The 15,768-nt window shown below is 40.1% G+C and overlaps 1 protein-coding gene across 1 annotated transcript in view; it reads right to left on the minus strand.

Annotated features, from left to right (window-relative positions):
• The window catches only part of LOC111564532 (proprotein convertase subtilisin/kexin type 4-like), a 207,130-nt gene that overhangs the window by 54,089 nt on the left and 137,273 nt on the right, over window positions 1–15,768 (minus strand). Inside the window, exon 14 of the mRNA XM_055013942.1 lies at window positions 14,929–15,042. Within this exon, the coding sequence (XP_054869917.1) occupies window positions 14,929–15,042 (114 nt within the window). The remainder of the gene's footprint in view (window positions 1–14,928; window positions 15,043–15,768) is intronic.

A 15,768-nucleotide genomic window follows, 5' to 3' on the forward strand; every position in this document is an offset into this window, starting at 1 on the left:
AAACAGCTGGAACCTTTCGAGGAGTGAACTTCCTAACCCATCTGGAGGTATCTTGTGGTATCAGACATTAGGAAGTTGGAGCAGATATTTTAAGTCCTGGAAGCTGTGAGGTGGGGCTTCCAGGGAGCAGATTTGTTTATCCAGCACATCCCTTGGACTGAAATCTAAGGACTGTGGAAGGCAATCAACACCTTAAACTTTTTGTCATGTTCCTCACACCATTCCTGAACTATTTTTGCAGTGTGACAGAGAGCAGTATCCTGCTAAAAGATGCCACTACCATTAGGGAAGGGGTGTATCTGGTCTTCAGCCATGTTTAGGTATGTGTCAAAGCATCGTCAACATGACTGCATGAAGACCTAAGGTTTCCCAACATAACATTGGCCAGAGCATCACACTGCATACTGCCAGCCTGACTTTTTTAAGATTCATTAGGTCACTTCCATAGCTCACTCAGATGCCAATTGTAGATGCTTTAGCTGATGGACAGAAGTCAGCATGGGCACTCTGACTGGTCTGCAGCTGGTCAGTCCCATACATAGCACCTTTTCATCATTTCCAGCATTAAGGTTTTCAATTTGTGCTACTGTAGCTCTTCTGTGAAATCAGACCACATGGCTAGCCTTCACCCCCCACATGCATCAGTGAGTCTTGGGCACCCATGGTCCTGTTCTGACTCCTTTTACTAAGTACTAACCAATGCACACCAGGAATACCTCAAAAGACCTGATGTTTTGGAGATGCTCTGACCCAGTCATTAACCCATTACAGTTTGGTCCTTGTCAAAGTCACTCAGAACCTTCAGTTTACCAATTTTTCCATGTTTCCAAAACATTAAACACAAGAACTGACTCTTGACTTGCTGCCTAATGCGTCCCAGCCCTTGACAGGTACTATTGCAACAAGGTAATCAATGTTGTTCACTTCAGTGAGCAACAGTGTCAGTGGCTTTAATGTTGTGGCAGATCAGAGTAAATATACAGTGCAAGCGTCTCAGGCACTTTATCGATCACACAATAACATCAGGAAGGCCAATGACCAAAATTCATTCGGCAGCATGACAACAAGCTGAAACATACAGGCAGAGTCACGAAGATCCGTGTTCAGCAACAGGGAGAACAAACTTTACAGCAACCCGCCGGGGAACTGCTTAAGAATCAACATTACCAAACCAACTTAGATAACTCAGACAATCGCAACCCACTGAGAAATCCTATATTTCCTGAATTATTTCATATGAATAACATATTTATTTACTACGTTCATATACATTTATAGAACATTGAGTCTTATCAGAAACTGGAGAAACATTAAATTAATTTGTGCAAAAAATTCTTAAAGCAGATATTGAAACAGTCATTTAGACCAATGTTATTTTGACACTAATATTGTGTTTGAAATATATTTTTAGGAATCTCCATTAAGTGCTTTTTTAGGTTTTGCAAATTACAACAGAAATTAATGGATCTTGAATTCACAAAACTACATTCAAGTAGTCATTATTCATCATAACACTAACTTAAAATGTAAAGTTGTTCAAAGTGACTGGTTACATTAAGACAACAAAATTCAAGATTAAAAACTATTTTGGAAAAAGCGAAGCTGTGAAATTTTGACTGGGCTTCAGTCCAATCCTGTTAGTTACAGTAAGATCTTAAGAAAGAGACAAAACTCCCACAGACTATTTAAGCTTTTTGAATTTTGAAAACATAAAATATCTTCCCTAAATTATAGAGTGGAATTTAAACTGCATAAATTGAAATCAAATATTGAATAGTGGTTTCATTTTCTTTAATTATGACATTGACTTGCCTCCATACAGAGTCTAAACTGTTCTGCAAGACTCATTCATGACACAATTAATTCAATGTCTTCCTGCATGACATGTAGGAAACAAAATGAAAGTAACTCTATTATTCATAAAACAAACAGAAGCTAGCCACTATTGAAATGAAAATCTGTCTCCACCCCAACCTCAACCCCAGCCTCTTCCCTCCAGTCCCTCACCAGCCCAGCGTCCACACCTTCCTCTCCCCAGTGCTGTGTTTGTGTTTCTAAAGGGAGCCGGCTGACCCCTGACCTCGGCCTAATGAGAGCGATAACGAGGATTAAAAGGGGGTGACTGGAAGGTGTCTGAGAGTGGGGTTTAAACAATTACACTGGGCTGCCAACATGCTTTTCTTCATGACTCAGGAAATTACAGTCTCCCTCTCTTTCTCCCCCACACACTCTTTCACTCGGCACACAAAAGAAAGGGCTTATGGAAAATAATAAATTATCTCGGGGCCACGTTAACTTGGATGTAAATCGCCGGGCAATTATGTTTTAATAGCCCTTTAAGAGAATGAGTAATTGGGTTGACAGTACTGGGGTTGATCAGGCTCACCCATCTCTCTCCCTTTGTGCCCAGTGGAAGAGAGCTCTGGGTCTGGGAGTCGGTCAGCTTGCAGCATGACTGTGGTTGAGTTAGTTAGCCTGTGAAACACACTGAGAACATAGGATCTAGATGACGATTTTCACTTTCCTAAAATCACACTTTTCTCTGCGGAAAGCCTTGCATTGTCGCTGTCTTTTTAAAATCTCTCTCTGGGAGGTATCACTTATTGCAAAGAGTTTTTTGCTTTTCACTTCTTAGAGATCACTTGCTTCTCAGGATTTTCTCCTGATTTATGCCCAACTTTATATAAATTGCAGGAATGTGATGCACAGTTACTATCTGTATCTTTACCCGTACATTTCCAAAAATAACTGTTTCCAAATTTGTGCCTGAGATGGAAAGGCCCACTGGAAGATGTTGGAAATAGTCTAAAATATTTATGTTCTGTGTTGCTACTTGGCCTCCTATATTATATGAACAGTATAACCTTAGCTGGTCACAAATACACAAAAGCAATATTTGAAACATCTACCAAGGTTAAGGCTAGTGATCTGTACTGCTGACAAACAACTAAAAAACATCAACTGTTAGTCTAAACTGTAAGTTAAATGTACGTAACCAGTGGAGGTGAATGATGAGATTAGATAAAGGGTGCATGGTTGTTCTTTGAAAACTGTTGATTATGCTTACAATGTCAGCTTTTGAATAAAAATGAGCAAAATTGGCCAAAAATACAACATAAATCAAACAAAAACTCAGTTAATGTTGTGCATGCACTTAGAGGGAAGTCCAGATATGAATCATGTTTAATACTGTTGATAAAGTCCTATCCCTCTTTAATCTGTGACATGATGATAAGCTTTAAATATGATATCATGAGGTAAAAATGAGACCCGCTGAACATGAGGTTTTGCTGTGTACTACACATAAATTCTGGTGAAAGGAAGAACCTCTCCGAATGTCTAAATATCAAACTTAATTCTAATCCATTGTATTTGTAGCACACAGGCTTTGCTCACAGTTTCACTGCAAAGAGTGTAGGTTGAGGTAATAAAGCCAACAGTGTGTATATGTTTGGTTATAAGTCATGTCAGCAGGTGTGTCTGCATAAACACCTCCATCATTATTCCTGCTCACACAGAGGTGAGGAGGATCCTGCCAGCTCCCTTCTACCTTCGACCTCTGATTGTAAGTGTGATCTCAGTGATCACCGTGTGTTTTGGTTCGGTCACCTCTGTGGGGAATAGAGGAAGAAGGACTGATGCAAGGATGGAAAAGATCACAAGAGGCCAGAACTGGTGAGTTGAAATCCACCAAATGAGACTGGAACAACACAAACAGCAGGGGTAAGGAAGAGAGGAAAATGAAAGAAGAAAAAGAGGATACAAAAAAGACGGGAAAAAAAAAGATAGAGGTCTGATGCTAGGCCCGGTTTGACACCGAAGAAGGAAATAATCAAAATCCTCGGCAGGATGTCGGACCGTGCTGCAATGAGAAAGCAAATGGTGGGATAAACCTGTATTTATCTCCTCATACTTTCATCTCGGGAGGAAGACAAACGGGGTAAGAAATTGATCAGATGAGCATCTGTTAGGCTTGGCAACAGTCACAAGTCTGCAGAGACAGATTTTAAACCCCATTTTTCAATCTCATCTTCATTACTGTCAACACTGTGCAGACACTTAAAGGACTGTTACACGGTAAAGGGAGAAAAAAAGGCTTCGTATGCAAATGCAGCCTGTGGCACCCCAGGTCTTCACCCTGTTAATGCTTCCTTTTAGACAGAAGTTCTCTCATTCCTCAGTAAGGGCTTGACATGGACAATTCATACAGTGTATCTCTGCAGAAGTATTGGAGGAAAAGAGTAAGCTGGGCTTTTCTTTGATGATACATCTTCTTATTTAAAAATTAAAAAGGTATTTATATCTTAGTGAATGTCCTTTGCATGGCCCCTTTTCTCAAGGCCAATGATGAGACCAAAAATTTAGAACTACAAATAAAACTGTGGGCCACTGAAGATGGGCATGAGAGTCACTGGGTCCCACTATGTCACCTTCGACTATTTTAGTTTAGTTGAGTGTACAACATCCAGGACAGCATATAAGAGCCCCCAACCAAATCTAGTCACTCACATATTCTGTGTTCTCAGACTTACCAACAAAATTTGGATTACATGTGAAAAATTGAGCCCTGGAACATTTTTGTCATAAATCTTTATCAAACATTTTACAAATTGGTCTCATTTTAAAACTAAGGAATTATATTAGTAGATAGTATGGCTGTCTTCAGACGTTCACAGAACAAATGTTTCTATAGATCCCTCCACAGTAGTCACACCACACATAAGAAACTCTAAATTCTAAATGTAAAGTTCTGCAATTATGAGTTGACAGTGTGTGTGTAAGAATATGTACAGAAACTATCAAAAGGAAAAAATTTCCTAAGGCAGAATGGTACCTTCCAGAGTTTTAGACTTTATTAGCATTATTTTAGATCAGGTAGTTTAATTGGAGCTCATTTGAACCACTACTGGATAATTTAATAACATAACATTCAATAACATTCAACATATTTGACTGAGCATGTTTTGCATTGGGCTGCGCAGTGGCTCAGTGGTTAGCACTTTTGCCTTGCAGCTGGAAGATCATCATCCTGCCTTCCTGGGATCTTTCTGCATGGAGTTTGCATGTTCTCCTTCTGCATGCATGGGTTTTTCTCCGAGCACTCTGTCTTCCTCCCACAGTCCAAAAACATGCTGAGGTTAATTGGTGATTCTAAATTGTCTGTAGGTGTGAATGTGAGTGTGATTGTTTGTCTCTATGTGTAGCCCTGTGATAGACTGTTACCTGTCCAGGTGTCCCCTGTCTTCACCCTCAGTCAGCTGGGATAGACTCCAGCCCCCTATGACCCTAATGAGGATTAAGCAGTGTATAGATGATGGATGGATGTATGTTTTGCATTAAAAAGCCTAATCTGAAAGTAAATAAAACAGTAATCATAGCTGTTAGAAAAACGTAGAAAAGCAGTACAGTGTTTCCCTTGAAGTCCCTCAAAAGAAAATTCACACTGAAAGACTTCAACAGAAAACACTAACCAGTGGTTTATTCATCTGCCAAAGTGCAAGCTAAGGATAAGCTATGTGATCAGAGCTGTTTGTGTTTCTGTCTGTTTTGCAAGATTATGCAAAAACTACCTGGTTAAATTTCAGTAAGTTGGTCGAGAGGTTGAGCATCACTGGGAAGAAAAGAAAGAAACTTTCAGTTTTGGTGTGGATTCAAACTGCTTTTGTTTAAATTGTGAGACATGACATAAGCCTTGTCATTTGTTGTGGTCTCTGAGACAGGAACATGAGCTATCAATTCTGTCTCCCAAAAATGACAACCCTTTACAACTAAACTGCATTCTCAGTTACATTTTGTAGGAAACATATTTTCTCCTAACAGCATAATGAATTAGGAAGCATTTTCAATTCCACAGAACCACAAAGTTCTAATAAGGAGGATATATGGGTGGTGGTGGCATAAGTCTGACACAGGACTTTCACCAAGAAGACTATGAAGCAAGTTCTATGAGAAACCATTATTTTTACACCATTTTTACTTTTTTTTTTTTTTAACTTAAACTAGTTGTTAGAAATAGGACAAATCTCATGGCTTGCGTTGAGATACAGCCTTCCACAACTTGTTGAAGCTTCTACTCCATCTTCTGCTTTACCAGGGTGATGAGTCTCATCCGTCCCATTCAATATATGATTGGTTGACGGAGAAGGAGCGACAGTTAGAAATCAATACAATAAATGACAGATATACTGCTTTGGAACGCATTGGTGATACATCACCAACAAATGTATTGCGAAAGAAAAGACACTTTCCTCAGGATGTAATTGGAAAATGTAGTTTAGTTGTAAAGGAAGGTAATTTTTGATAGACAGAGCTGGAGTGGTTCACATTACAAAATAATCTAGCAGGAATATATACTTGTGCACTGCCAGATTATGCTGCAGTGTGTGAAAGCTGATCCAGGCTAGACTCCCACTGTGACTACACCGTGCTATTGTTGGGATAAACCTGGCCTAAGTTTTGCAGCATTGCCCTCTGTACGATATCAGTTTATCAGTTTATTTAAGTTGCAGTCAGTCTACAGTGCTGTGAAAACCTTCAGTATCTTCACATCAAATGGTTTTACACAACAGTTTTCAGAAATCTGTGGCTCCATATGAACTTCTTTCTTCTAACAGCCTCTGAAACAACATTTGCAATCTGCTGCCGAGCAATTAAATACATATATAGCTGATTTATTGTTTGAGTAAAATTTTGAGGGAAACCTAATTTCTATTAGAACATTATGCTCAGTGTGGACTTCTTATGGCTTCATGTGGTAATTAAAAACACTTACATCATTTCTTGGTATTATGCAGAGAAAATAAGATAACACTTGATGAAAGTGTTTTGTTTATGCAGACGCTTCATAAGATGCTTTTTATAATATAAAATATAAAAGAGCTTTTACCACAGTAAAGTTCATCATACTGATACTTTGTAAAGATCCTTAATGCACTCACAAGGCCTTCCATACCTGATGTATGCAGCAGCTGATTATGTGTGTCTGAACATTTTAAAGTGTGTCACTGTGTCTTCTGCGTATCCTATTTCTCTACCTCCCATCCTCTCAATGTTCCTCGCTGAGGCTCTTTTATTCCCTCCTGAGCGGCTCTGTCACCCATGTCGCCGGGGGACAAGGAGAACGTGGCGTTTTCCCTGGATCAAAAATTTACGAGCAATTAAAAGGCGGCCGACGCCCAGCATCCATCAGCCCTGCATGCTGCTGCCAGGCTGGGTGAGGGGGACTCGCAGTAAACCACAGGCTATATACTTTTATATCTGTTTTCCCTCCAAAGAGGGAAGGTTATGACAAAATCATGTTTTACTGTTCCTGGTTTCCAGTGCGATGTAGTCATCTTTCATGGAACAGGCTCGTTGGAGGTCAGAAGCCTTGGAAGAGAGGCATAGATGGAGTAATACGTGTGCGTAAAAGTGTGTGCTTTGTTTATGTTGGGTGATTTTCGAACCTGTGACACAGGGCTTTAACACAATAGGAATAACACAGCATCTGTTCTTGTGGTCGATGAGTTACTGAGGGAAGAGTGACCTAATTACTCTGTTGTTTATTACTGCAGAGCTCTGATTTATGTCCCTATGCTGATGTAATTTCAACACTGAGTCTTCCTCCTCAATAACGGCAGCGAGACACGTTTTTGTATTCGAGTATACAAACGCACACACACACACACACACACACACACACACACACACACACACACACACACACACACACACACACACACACACACACACTCTCATGCACAATGATCCATTGCGACACACCTAATACACAAAAAAGCACGCAAACCCTCATACATCAACACAGTCACTCTTTCACTTTTTCTGGCTCCTCGCGACAGGCCCAGACTCATTTGCATCCTTAATTGTGTTGTAATGTACTTTTAATTTGAAAATGGAGGCAATTAATTATTTTGATATGGAACAAAATGCCGCAAATGTAAACATTCTAATAGTTCTCCGTGAACAGAGTATCATTTTTCAAAAGAGGGATTGAATCTTATCTCATTTTTAATGCCATAACAGTTTTTTTTAACATACCGTTTCACCACTCATGCATTCTCCTTGATATTCACTTTGTTTTTGCAGCAAGGGCAGCGTTTCTTTGATCTATTCCACCACTGTTATTTTCTATCTAAATCTCCCACAGGATAATTACTGTAGTTTCACCTATGCTATCAGAAGAGATTAAATGAAATTAAGCCTGTTTGGACGTTCTGCTTCTTCTCCGTACGTCATCCCTGTGGTGCAAAAGCTGCAAACACCAGACTCTCCACTTTCTATTCCTAAGTTAGGGAGGCTTCAAGTGTTGATGTGAATCGGCGATTACATTTTTTTTTCTCCTCTGTCGACCATGTGATCAATAGGTGTCAGTGTTCAAAGGATACAGAGCAATGCCAGAGGAGAGGAGAGGAGAGGAGAGGAGAGGAGAGGAGAGGAGAGGAGAGGAGAGGAGAGGAGAGGAGAGGAGAGGAGAGGAGGGATCCATTTGTAGAGACCCTGGAAAAAAACGGACACTTTCGCTCCCTCATCCTGATAAACTCACCACAGAGAGGAACAGGATGGATGCGTGTTATTTTTTTCCTCTTTCCACCCGTCTCCATCACCTTTTCCCCCTCATTCCCTTTCTCTCTCTCCTCTCTCACACACACACATTTTCTGTCCTCTTATATCTCTATCCCCCACCAACCCACCCAACCACCACCCCTCACCCATATCTCTCTCTCTCTTTCTTCCTCCCCCCTTCCCTCTCTTCTGATTCTCCCGAGGGTGCAGGGAGCCGGCTGACATCACAGCCGGCCCGGCAACAGCCTATAAATTATGAGTGACAAGTCTTTGGACCAATAAAAGCACCACCATATTTCATGCACAGTAAATCTGATTGCAGATTGCTCTGGCGTGTGGCGGCTGACATGTTTATCGTCGTCATGGCGGTGGGGGCGGAGGTTGGAGAGGTGTAGGGTGGTGGGAGGGCGGGTGAGGGTTGCTCCTCGACAGAGTTTTTCTAAAGCTCCCAGTCTATATGGAGGTCAAACAGATGGGGAACTCTGGGACGTGGGCGACCCATCCACCCACCAGGCAACCCCCCAAATCCCCCAAACACACACACACACACACACACACATATATATATATATATACACACACACACACACACACACACACACACATCAACGATAACTCAGCCAACGTCTATAAGGAAGCTATTTCTCTTGCAGCTTTTATAAAGCCATGCAGTCGCTGCAACCATCTGTCCCCAATCCGTACATGCTGCCTGTGAAACTTTTAAAGAGGTGACACCCAACAACTCCATTGATTTTCCCCATTTAAAGTGAGACTTTGCAACTTTTGAAAGATGAAATAATGCTCTGCACTGTAGTTTGCAATTTTGCCTACCTACAGACAAACTGTCCTGCTTACTAGAGGACCAAAGCTGGACAGGCTGTTGTTTGAATCTTCAGTAGAGACTAGAGTTTGGAATAGTGTGGCACAGACAGAGCAGCAGGTTGAGTGATGGACTAACATAACATATTTTTAGTTTTGGTGTAATCAATGAATTTGTGGACAACATGAAAAACATTCTTTGACCTGAGGGAATGAGCATGGTTTAACCAGCACGTCAACATGAGTCAGATGGGAATTCTGCAACATTTGTGTTAATTGTGTTGATTTATTGGAAGTAACTGCATATTTTCAGTTTCAATATGCAGAAAATAAGCCAGCCCAGTGCTAGAAAGCAACTGAATTTAAATACTGGACATACAGTAAGTAAAATTTTGAGGTACTTATTTAACTTGAGGATTAGCACTTTATGCCGCCAAGGCTGCCCAGTCTTGTATCGTTTCCAACGGCCAAAATTTTTAAAAAATTTGTGGATCCAGACTATAAGCCACATCCCTGCCAAAATGTAATCTGTTGGTCCTTGTGTCATTTCTGACCTTCACTGGAAATTTTATCCAAATCCGTTTATCTGTTGTTGAGTAATTTTGCTAACAGAGAGACAAACAGACAGACACACAAACCAACACTGATCGTCACATAACTCCTTGGCAAAGTAAAAACAGCTTAAATAATATGATGCACTGTTATGGAATAAACAATCCCAAAGTATAGAAAGCCTGTTAATATGTTATGATAGCAGTTATATAATAATAATATAATAATGATGTTTAACAACTGCATACAGATACTAGTATAACCAGGTAGTACAGACAGTGGGGAGAGTGCATCATGACAAGTTTTATTTTTGACACTTCAAATACTTACATTTTAACTTCTTACTATTTTTCCATTGTAATGTTGTTGCTTTTATGCAAGTCAATTATCAGAATGCTTCTTCCAACACTGGAAGCCTCATATCTACAAACTAGACACCTAAATCAGTAAAATGAGGGAATTACAAAGTCAGTACCTGGCTTGATGACTACACTATACCTGTGCTATTCTGTTTTAGCATTTACCATCATGCCATAAGTGTTACTTGTGGTTGAAAGTCACTTAAAATGAAAAAAAGAAAGCACATATTACAAAAGAGTCGCCTGATAAATCAAACCACAAACTAGGAGTTAACATAGAACCCTCAGACAGGACAAAATCCTCTCTTCCATTTCCATTCTGGTTATGTTTCGACCATCTTGTTTTGCAAATGAAAGAAAATAACTTTTCTCTATCTCTGCCAACCTTGTACAACGAAAGCACTGGGCGCTATCTTTAATTTTCTTAAACATGGATCCTCTCATTACAGATATCATATCCAATCTTTAATGTATTGTAACAACCTCATTGATGGTAAGCGACCCTGTGCTGATTGCATTGTCTAGTCCTTGCCCATGCAATAAACCATTCTTTATAATTAGTGTGGCCACTGCAGTATGATCAGGGCATTACAAGTCCTCTGCCACAGCCCCTAAATGGACAGATTTCAGCAGACGCCCGCTGGTGTGATCGGCATCATTATATTTTAATTAATCCATTCTTCTCACAGCAACACAGTAATTACAATCTATTTTATGACACAGCATGCTGTGAAAGAAGGGATGGAGGAGAGGAACAGGAAGGGAGTGAGAGGGAATAACCGCGAGAAGAAGGAAAAGAGGAAGGTTGAGAAAAGGGAAAAGAGAGGTTGGGGGCAATTAGTTAGAGCCAGGATGACGAGAGGGAATTTTAAGGTGAGTGAGGCAGAGAGCAGAGGAAAAAACATCTCAAACATTATGACTGACTGCCGATATGTCATCGCCTGGCGGAGACTGTGAAAGCATTGTAAAAGCGTTTTTATACGATGTCTGGACGAGCACAAGGCCTCACTTTCTCTCTCTATGTCTCAGATTCCTGCTTAATACGGTGAGAGGAGAAGCTTCGTTGCCTCCAGTCTGAGTGTGTGTAAATCATGGCAGGTACGGACACTCAGGCACGCCGTGGGTGTGATAATAACATTAGAGGATTACAATGACACTCCTCCCTGGACAAGATCACCTGTCTCAACTGTCATAAAACAGACTGCTGCTTTTTGTGCTTGAAGTGCTTTATATGAGGAGAGTGTGGCGGTGTGTGTGTGTGTGTGTGTGCACTTATAAATTACATTAATAAGTGGAAGATGCTTGATTATCAGAAACTGTTTACTTGAGTGAATTTGTCGTATATTGCATACAGTTAAATATGTAAAACCATTATTTTTTCTTCGCCAAGGAACGGCAGAGTTATGTGATGGTTGGTGTACATTTGTCTGTCTGTTCGTCTGTCTGTCTGTTAGCAACATTACTCAAAAATGGACACTCAGATTCGGATGAAATTCTCAGGGAAGGTCAGAAATGACACAAGGACCAAGTGATTATATTTTGGCAGTGATGCAGCTTATAGTCTGGTTCCACGGATTTGTTAAAGATTTCTGTATCATTGCAAGATAGCGGCACGGCGTCCATGTAACCATGACAAGTGAACACTACGTCAGCTGCCTGCTGATGATCACGATTGTGATCCTACTACAAATCCACCGCTGAGGATTTATCAAGGTTTATTCATCAGAAATGATACAAGGAACAATTAATTAAATTATGGGTGTGTTTCTGAGTCCCATCAATTCCTGCCGCCTCCTACATATTTAGGTCATGTGATTCAGTATCCATACATAATGTGTACATGCAATAACACACGCCTGTGCTCAGTGCAAGGCCATTTTGTTTGTGGGTACATCTATATTATCCATCCATCCATTATCTATACACCGCTTAATCCTCACTAGGGTCGCGGGGGGGGGGGCTGGAGTCTATCCCAGCTGACTCAGGTGAAGGCAGGGGACACCCTAGACAGGTCGCCAGTCTGTCGCAGGGCTACATACAAAGACAAACAAGCACTCTCACATTCACACCTACGGGCAATTTAGAATGATCAATTAACCTCAGCATATTTTTGGACTGTGGGAGGAAGCCGGAGTACCCGGAGAAAACCCATGCATGCACAGGGAGAACATGCAAACTCCATGCAGAAAGATCCCGGGAAAGCCGGGACGCGAACCAGGGATCTTCTTGCTGCAAGGCGAAAGTGCTAACCACTACACCACTGTGCAGCCCCCATCTATATTATATTATACTATATTATTTTTCAAGATTTCAGCTGTCGGAAATCATACAACGATAATAACACTAATCCAAATGGGCACATATCATGCTTTTTGTGATCTTCTTAAATTTGTGTACAGTTATAATATCAGAGTTCAGTCATATACATGACCAAAGTTCCCAAACTTGAGCTGAAGGCAAACTTCAGGGTAAATATTACCCTGTAAGTAAAAAGTTCAGGCTTTAACCTGGCCTGAACACCTAGTTTGTAATTAGTGTGACTCACCAGGTGTAAGATGCAGGTATGAGGATACAACTGGCTGCTCATTTCAGGCAGCTTTGCTCCCATTTTCTACACTACAGGAAACAACAACCTCTGGGCAGCAACCTACCTCACTGAAAATTTCAGGTTTTGCTGAGGATTTCAATTTTTTGTGCTTTAAAGCTGTCCTGCTAGTTTTCCTTTCTTTTTCAGTGGATTATCCATTTTAATGACAGTGCTGGTCTCCTTGCATGCAAACAAACAAGCCAGAATGTTTGATTTCTCCTATGGCTGAATGACACTCATGTAGCCAGACCATTATGCTCTACTTTTTTTTTCCCTGTTAAAAGGGTGTTTTCCTTGCCACTGTCGCCTTGGGGCTTGCTCTGGGGGTCAGGCATATGGGTTCTGTAAAGTGTTTTGAGACAATCTGACTGTAAGTGGTGCTACATAAATAAAATTGAATTGAATTGAATTGAATTACATAAAGTGAGGCTACACTACCACTAACATCTTCGCTAAAGTTCATTTATTCCTTTATTTTTAAGGAACATTTTATTTCTTATCATGTCTTGTCATTGCATATCCTTGTGAAACAGTCACGTGTATTTCATTGCCCATATAGAATCTTTCCTTACCGGATACCATATAATTCCGAAGTCAAGGTCTATTTTTTTGTATTCAGTTTTCCATTTTCAAGGTTCTATATTTGTAAAATCTCCCCAGTGCCTAAAGATGCATTTTATTTTTGTGATGCCACCCCAATGTGAAGTCTATGGGCCAAGTGGAAACCTAGAGGCAAGGCCATCGGAAGAAACACTAATACACATGTGCAATAGGCTGCACAATGTGGAAGCAAACTCAGCAGCTAAAAACACTTTTGGTTCATGTGCCAGACGAGCACGGGGGAGGCCTTGAAAAGTTTTAGAAAAAGGATACCATGAGGGCTTTGAACTGCCAATAATAGGTAAAAAAGGGTGTTTTTTGACCTGTAAATACAAAGAGTAGGGCCCCAGAATGAAAATAATGACCTGAAAATTTAAATTATATCCCCTCTTTAAGAAGGCATTTAAGTGTTCTATGTTATAGTGGCTCAGAAAGTGATAAAACATTCTCTTTGTAGAAATCTTTTGGGAGCCATGTGACATATAACACTCATGTTGCACAATTAAAAGCTCTTTATATATTTATTATTGTCACCTACAATACGGCATATCAAAGTTCACCTATGAAGTAGCAGCTGACTGTGTCGTAGAGATTGTTTTTTTTGTTGTTTACAGTCGCAAGCAAAGAAAGAAGAAAACAAAAGAAAGTGTCTTTGAACTACTTCTTGTTCGTTCATCATGGTAGTTATTTGAAAATTAAATATATATGTAATAAATGTTAATAATGCATTCAAGAATTATGATGAATGATATGCATTTAGCATTTAAGTTCACCTAATAAGATCCACATACTTAATGCATTTATCAGATTCTAAAGGTGTCAGTTATCTTGTTACAGAACAGTAATTCAATTTATAAGTGAAATTTGTTGAGGTTGTAGCAAACTGTGTTTCATTTGTAAAATTCAATATCCGAACGATTTGTGAATGTATGATGAATATAAAAGGGAACAATTTACAACAGCAGTGGTAAATGCTTTATGACCTCTTCCCTGCATTAAAAGAATCGTTTGATATTTTGGGAATAGCACTTATTTGCTTTCTTTGCCAAGAGTCAACTCCACTCTCATACTAAATATATGTCTCCAGCTAGTTACAGCTTAGTGTGGAATAAATCCTTGAAACGAGGGAACCGACAGCTAACAAGTTATGTTTTTGGGTTATGTTTTGCAGTATTTCTTGACTGTGGGCAATAAGTTTTTGAAGTCTTTGCTGGCTGTTGATCAGCCTCACAAGGGTTTCAGCCAGGTGCGGTAGCTCACTTTGGTGTTAAAAAAGCAGTACAATTTGTATGTCAACTAAGTAATGTGATTGTTTAATACAACAGGCAGTTTAAAAATAACCTTAAGTACAAAACTACTGAGACTGAAAGGGTTAAATGTGACCTTAAAGGTGATACCGTGCGCTTGTGTTCAAACCCGTTCAGTATTGGCATGGGTCTATCACAATACCTGTGGTGAACATGGAATCCTGCTGCGTTGATGCTCCACCCAGGCTCTTCAGCGTCGGGTATCTTTGCCGTCTTGGCAATCAGATGCTGAACATCCCTCCACGTCAGCTCAGGACTAGGGCAAGAGGCATAAAACAGAATATCATCAAACACATTCTTCCTTCGGTCTGTGTTCTACACACACTGAAACCACAGAGGAAATACTTCAACTCTGCATGATACTCTGAAAAGAAACCTGCAGGGAGCTCAACACGGACTCCAGTCTTGTGCAGAAAGAAGCCGGAGGACTGTTTTATGGGGTTTGTGGAACATTTTTATCAGGCCTGCATGTACAGCTTATACTGTAGTAATGCAGGGGTTTATTGATACATAAACTGCTGCGATGAGACACTGACATACCTTTAACAGCAGGTCCTCTAAACATAAAAGCACCTATTTAAGTCAAGCTTACATCTTTAATAACAGTGTCACTAAAAACTGTGAATCCAAAAAAGAATATTTGAGACTTTAACAAAAGAGCCTAGAGAGTCGAATGAAGAAAAAGTCTTCTTTTTAATCCCAGGCAGGGGAATTCTAATAGAGCGGACTCAAGTGTCATGTCAAGCAATATACTAATGGAATCCAATTAAGACCTTTAAACTGCACAGAGAGCTGGAGGATATTAGCTCAGTTTTCTATAACAAAAGACCAAAGGGTCGTCAACGAGGGCTTTTTCGGGATATAAAAAGCATAAAGGAAATTAGGTTTTTCTGCTTTATCCACTCATTATTGTTCCCTAAGAAAATGACTTGAATGGAGTATAAGAAAACCGCTTGGCCACCCATTCTGAACAGCTTTTTTT

The sequence above is a fragment of the Amphiprion ocellaris genome, chromosome 9 (genome assembly GCF_022539595.1).
Source record: "Amphiprion ocellaris isolate individual 3 ecotype Okinawa chromosome 9, ASM2253959v1, whole genome shotgun sequence".
NCBI lineage: Eukaryota > Metazoa > Chordata > Actinopteri > Pomacentridae > Amphiprion > Amphiprion ocellaris.